The sequence below is a fragment of the Nelumbo lutea genome, chromosome 5, assembly GCF_056320005.1.
Source record: "Nelumbo lutea isolate HS-2025 chromosome 5, American lotus-T2T, whole genome shotgun sequence".
In the NCBI taxonomy this organism is placed as follows: domain Eukaryota; kingdom Viridiplantae; phylum Streptophyta; class Magnoliopsida; order Proteales; family Nelumbonaceae; genus Nelumbo; species Nelumbo lutea.
Window position 1 is genome coordinate 32,134,961 of NC_142688.1, and position 6,653 is coordinate 32,141,613.

Below are 6,653 nucleotides of genomic sequence, written 5' to 3' on the forward strand. Positions count from 1 at the left end.
GTTGAGACTTGGGGACGTGGTTTCTTGTACTTCTGTCTCCTCTTAAGCTACATAAATGGTCTACAAGTACAATGCAGGCAGATGTTGGTAAGTGGCTCTCTTTTGCATTTACGTTCCCATTCCACAATTGTTCAGCATGTGTGAGTTCAGATATCTGATTGGTGTCAGATAGAGTTTTACTCGTACATGGCCAAGTGGGTGGATGGGGGGGTTAGATGGGTTCTGGCCCCACATTTTGAGTCATGGGGCATCTGGGTCCCCTGTATATGAAGATCAGAAAATGACGTGATGAATCAACATATAAAGTTTTGTCTCTATATGCTAATCACAATGTAGAGAATATTGCAATAGGCTGAAAAGGGGGCTCTATCAAAATCAATTTATGATAAGGATGAATGTGCAATAGGCTGCATTGTAAGAAATCAATTCTGTGAGAGGCCCATAAGGCCATAACATAACTCTTAACTATAAAAGTCTCTTCCCATTTTCATTGAGGGAGACTCCTCTCTTCTTTTATCTATAAGGATTTAAGTTCAATTTGGAACCGAATTATCCTCGTCTCGTGTAGCTCCTCCTATTTCTACCAATAAAAAAAAAGATTGGACTCACATAATTGGCATTGGCCCTATGTCCCACTTGGGTAATGGCTTTCACATATATATGATTCGATTCTCTCTGGTCTCTCAAACTTTGGAAATGAAAGTGTTGAGCCTTGAACTCTCAGCGCCTCCTTACTCGAATAACATTGGACAAGCCATGAAAGAAGCATAAACTCCAAGAAATATGAAGCGAAAGAAGAATATTAAAAAAAGGTGAAGCAAATTTTTGTTTTGAACTGTACAATGAACAAGAGACCGCCATCATGATCCAAACAAATAGCATTATCAAATGCTTCCTCCGCTTGCTTCCCGCCCATATTAACTCTATCTTTTTATCTTGGGAAGGAATAGAAAATCATGATTGAGAGAATACTTGGACTAGAACAAACAAAAATTAATCTTTCAGCTCTGGTTCGATGGCTGCTTTATGAGAGGTTGAGAAGTCTTCCCCCATTCTTCAGGTTGGCTCTTGACCTCCATTAGCAGCGCCACCACTTCCTTCATGGTTGGTCTCTCTGAGGGTGATGAATTCACACAGAACATTGCGATTCCAAGTGTTTGGAGCATCTCTTGCACCATCTGATCAGGTAAGCCCCGGAGCTTAGCATCCAATACAGATACAGCAGGCTCAAAGCTGCCCATCTTCTTCCTCACCCACTCAACTATGTGAAGCCCATCTGCAACCTGGTGCTCAATGGCACTACGACCACTAAGGATCTCCAGCAAAACTACCCCGTAACTGTAGACATCACTCTTCTCTGTTATGTTCATAGTGTATCCATATTCTGCCAAAATCATAGAAATCTCTGAATTAGAAAATTTGAACATTCAAAGAAAGTTTCAACACAACATTTTTTTTTTCGATAAGCAAGTTTCAACACAATATTAAGACAGTTGGGAAGAACAATGCATAAAGAAATATATATAGGTGATTTGATTCAAATGTTGAATGTGGTTAATAGGGAAAGTGATTTTAAGCACAGAAAATGGTATATAATGAAATAAGAAATGAATAAATTTAAAATAACCCTATAGAATTGATATGATAGGATGAGAAATGGCATGAGACTGATCCTAACAGGTCCACATGCTGGATCATGATAGCCATCCAATTGAATTGATTATTGGGACATGACCTCACATCTGAAAGTGAGTATCAGCTCCTTGAGTGTCATCTACTTTCATGGCTATAAAATGTACTGGTCTATGAAACCAAGTGGAAATAATTCAAAATTTGAAGGAAACACAGAACTTTGCATCATATAGAATATATAAAATAAAGAAGTATATGTAAAGGAAATGGAGGATCAGGAAAATACCCGGTGCAATATACCCATAGGAGCCAGCAACTTTAGAAATTGCTTGGTGATAATTTGGAGAGTTCATCAGCTTGGCCAGCCCAAAATCAGCCAGGTAAGCCTCAAACTTGGAATCTAGAAGTATGTTGTTACACTTTACATCCCTGTGAAGGATTGCTGGCACGCAATCATGGTGAAGATAAGCAAGACCCTGAGCAGAACCTACAGCAATCTTGTACCTGGTTTCCCAATCCAAGTTCCTAGTTCCCTGTAATAGCTGTTGCAGATTCCCATTTGAAATATAATTGTAAAGGAGTAGCTTCGTGAACTTATTTGAGCAGTAACCCAGAAGTCTAACAATATTCCGATGACGTATATGCCCAAGAATCTGAATCTCTGAAGCAAAAGAATCCACAGGTTCTTCATCCTTGTTTGTTTTCCATAGCTTCTTCACCGCAATCAATTCCCCATTGGGCATTTCAGCCTTATAGACAATCCCTGAACATCCTTTCCCAATTATATTCTCATCTTTCAGACAGTCCAAAATGTTATCAATTGTGAAATTGAGCTTCTGAAATGGGATGAACGTCCATGGATATGAAAAGTCTTCAACTTGTGATGAAGACCCAGGTGAACCTGAAGAATTTTTGGCCAAATAATTTCTATTTCTGGTTACAATGATCCAAGATACAAGAACTGCCATTGTTATAGAAGCCAGAATAATAGAGACTAAGGCTACAGTTTTCGCATATTTTAGTCCACTTCTCTGGAATAGAGTTGAGGAACAAGTAGACCCATCAAGGGATTCACATAGGTTTGGGTTGTGGAGATAAGAATTTGAAGATAGAGTCCTGAAGAATGGTGTCACAGGGATGGGACCTGAGAAATTGTTGAAAGAGATATTCAAGGAAGTAAGACTGGTCAAGAGGCCCAGTATATGAATTCCTCCATAAAGCATATTATTGGAAAGATCAAGTGACTGTAACTGTGTCAAACCCGAGAATTCCTTGGGGATTTCTCCTGTAAACCCATTTGAGCTCAAGTCCAGACTGATCGTCAAACTTGTCATATTACCTATTTCAGGCGGAATTGCACCAGAGAGGCTGTTGAAACTTAAATCTAGTAGAGTAAGTTTCTGCAGATTCCTGAAGGATTTGGGGATTGACCCTGTCAGCAGATTATTATTGAGAATAAGCTTGTTCAAGTAACTGAAGTTCCCAAAACTCCAGGGAATTCCACCTGCAAAGCTGTTTTGGCTGAGATCAAGCTGCTCTAAATTTACAAGCTCCCCAAGCTGAGATGGGATTTCTCCTGTTAGATGGTTGTTATGCACATCTAAAAGCTCAAGAACTGTGATGTTGGCAATCTCGGGAGGCAGGTTACCAGAGAAATGGTTTGTATACAGGTCAAAGAAGAGGAGATTCTGCAATTGACCTATCTCCTTAGGAATCTTCCCCGAAAGCTGGTTCTCTCCTAGCCTCAACCTCACCAGAGACTGACACTTGGAAACGCTCCGAGGCAACCCACCAGACAACGAGTTTCCCATAAGCAGAAGCTTGCTTAACTTCTTCAGACCAAAAATCTCTTCTGGAATCGACCCTGTTAGCTTGTTTCTTGAAAGATCAAGAGCATTAAGCTCCGTGCAATTTCCAAAAGAAGAAGATATGGTTCCAGAAACCGAATTACCCCACAATAAGAAGGTCTGCAGAAATTTCAAATTACCAACCTGCCATGGAATTGGCCCTGATAACTGGTTCTTATCAAGCTGAAGGGTAGTTAAACTCGTACAGTTACTCAACTGCCATGGAATAGAACCGGTGAGTAAATTATCAGACAGATGAAGCTGCTCTAGAACCACTAGCTTCCCTAAATCAGCCGGGATTTCACCAGTGATATCATTAGCAGAGACGTCAAAGACAACCATCGATGAACAGTTGGAGAGCTCCGCAGGGATTGATCCTGTAATCGCATTGCCCCATATAAGCAAGCTTGTAAGCTTTTGCAACTTACCAAGTTGAGGCGGGATTGAGCCGGTGAGCTTGTTCATGTGCAAATACAAATTCGTCAGCTCAGAACACAAACCCAATTCAGGTGGAATCGAACCAGATATCTCAGTATCGTAAAGCGCCAATGTCTGGAGATTGATCAAGTACCCGAACGTGGAAGGTATTACACCAGAGAGCCCAGTTGCCGCAGCACCGAAAGTGGTTAGATTAGTCAGTAGTCCCAACTGGGGTGGTATCTCACCGGTTAGATATGGGTTTCCACCAACACGAAACTGTTGGAGGGAGACCAATGAGCCCAATTGGGACGGTATAGAACCATTAAGGAGATTGTCTTGGAGACAGAGGACTTGCAGGGAGGAGAGGTTTGCAAGCTGCGGAGGAATGCTCCCTGAGAGACGATTAGAATTCAAGAACAGAAATTGGAGTGAAGTGAGCGTGCCAAGCTGCGGTGAGATGGGACCCGAAAGAGAATTAGACGAAAGGTCTAGGAGGCGAAGCTGGGTAAGGAGGCCGAAGGAGGGGGGAATTGGGCCCGATACATTGGTAGATGATAGATTGAGAAGTTGGAGAGACGACAGTGAAGAAAGCTGAGAAGGGAGCGCAGAGAGGTTGAGGAATGTGTTCGGGAGAGAGAGCGAAATAACCCTGTCTTCCGGAGAGCATGTTATTCCCTGCCATGAGCAGGGTGTTGGGTGTGAAGGGTTCCATGAAGCGAGGATGGATGAAGATTCCGTTGAAGATGCATCAGCATTGGCGAGAAGGGAAAGAAGAGCTTGTCCATCGGGGGAGAGAGAGGAAACTAGTACAGGAGAGAAGGTTAAGAAAAAAAAGAAACAGAGAGAGAAGATGATGACATGGGTTCTTTTCTCCATTTGAGGTTACAATAGTCTGATGGTGAAGGTTAATAAATATGGTTAATGTGATTTTGGTAGTTGGTAGCGGCGGCGGCGGTGGTGGTGGTAGTCGAAGTCCACTCTAAGGGACAACATGCATGTGGGAGTGGGAGTGATTCTGGTAGTGGTGGCGAGGATGCTTAACGTTCACACCAAGAATTGAGAAACATGCATGTGTGTAGTAAAAGGTGGTGGTGAAGAAAGAGAAAATAAAGGAGGTTATGGTCAAGATAGTTGAACTTTCTTACCTGAAGAGCCTTTTCCAGGGGGAATGGTTGGTGGTAGTGGTGGTGGTGGAAGCAGTGGTGGAGGTGGAGGTGGAGCTGAACTTACACCCAAGATTATTCTTTCTTGCCGTCAGCTGATGGGGGTGAAGACAGATTTTCTGTTCACCACACAGTAGAGCTTCTGGGTTTTCATTGGCATATTGGCAGGAGGTGCCGGTGGCTCTGGCGTTGGCGTTGGTGCCGATAGTTGGAGCCTTGGAGGGCGGAGGTGGAGGTACGAGTTTTGAGTTCTAAGCTCTCTCTGCCACTGTCGTCGCCATTTTATGCTTAAACCGTATATGAATACTATAATATTTTTATCCGCAATTACTTCAGTCAGGACTGAGGACGGACGGTTCTGTCTTTGACTCTTTAATACACAGACGTGTCCAAACCCTAACCTTGCCAATTTCTCAGCCATTGCTCATGGACGATGGACCATGGCCATTTTCCAATCCGGGCCGAAACATCGGTCCTATCAAACGAGTGATCCTAGAGTTCTACAGGACCCAACATGCTGTTATCCACATTTAATGGCTGGGATTGTTTGGTTAGATCTATCTTGGCCAGTAAGATCTCTCACTCCCAGATGGGTCCCAGTGGACTCATGTCATAGGGCGAGGCCTACTTCTGTGTCAGACTGGCTTCAACTAGACTACCTCCATCTCGAATGACACAGCTAACCTTTAGAAGCTAACCCCAGAAGATCAAATGTAGATAACTATTGGGTCTAATAGAAGGGCAAATATGGTAATTGGGTTGGTGTGTCAGACTCCGGGAATGACTCATGTCATAGGGGTGTCAGATTTCCGGCAGTGTGTCAGATAATATCCGAGTTATTTTAAGATTCCAGGGGGAGGTGGCCTGGCAAGGTGCCTAGGGAACAGGTGATTGGATGATATAGGAGTGAGGCAGCTTAGGGGATTGTGAAAGTAAAAAGTGTTGAAGTAAGCAACCACTTCGATGTCTTTTCTTTGTATTAATATCCATAAACTATGCCTAATGAAACGTGGTTTCTGAATTAATAAACAATTAGGGTTTTTTAGGGTTTGGGGGGGGGGGGCGTGAGCATAGAGGACGGTTTTGGGTGGAGGGGTCAAAAGGGTAAATTGAAGCTTTTTAACTGTGAATTTGGTAAATTAAGTGAAGTGAACTAAGAGGTTTGGGTTACCGAGGAGGAAATGGTGGGTGTGTTTTGGGAGTAGAGAAAAAAATGCACCCAGCCACCCACACATGAGATGAGAAGGAGGGTTGGAGATTAAGGGCACGGTTCACGATTAGGGTTTTGAGAGGGTTGATTAGGGTTTGAGGTGGTCTAGTGTGACGTCTTGTCATCGATATCTCGGGAGTTGAGAAATGAGAAATTGGATTAGATTTAAACAAAGTCATTAAAATGATTAATTAATTGATTGCTACGGCCTACGGGGGTTCGTCTCTGGGCTTGACTTATATTGGGTTTGGGACTTCGGGTACGCCTGCCTAATTCTACGTGCAAGTTGCTGTGAGAAAATGGGCCTCGGCGTTTAATCAGATCCCAAACTGTTAGCTACAGCCTACGGGTCGCAATTCTTAAGGGCATGCTTGGCTAACA

The 6,653-nt window shown here is 43.0% G+C and overlaps 1 protein-coding gene across 1 annotated transcript; it reads right to left on the reverse strand.

Moving 5' to 3' along the window:
- Positions 1-784: 784 nt before the first annotated feature.
- Positions 785-5,406, reverse strand: LOC148851495 (uncharacterized). The gene is made up of 2 exons (XM_088943403.1): positions 1,919-5,406; positions 785-1,384 (listed from the first exon to the last, which is right to left on the reverse strand). The coding sequence occupies exons 1-2, from the start codon at positions 4,773-4,775 to the stop codon at positions 1,002-1,004; spliced, it is 3,240 nt and encodes a 1,079-aa protein (XP_088799529.1). The 5' UTR covers positions 4,776-5,406; the 3' UTR covers positions 785-1,001.
- Positions 5,407-6,653: the final 1,247 nt, after the last annotated feature.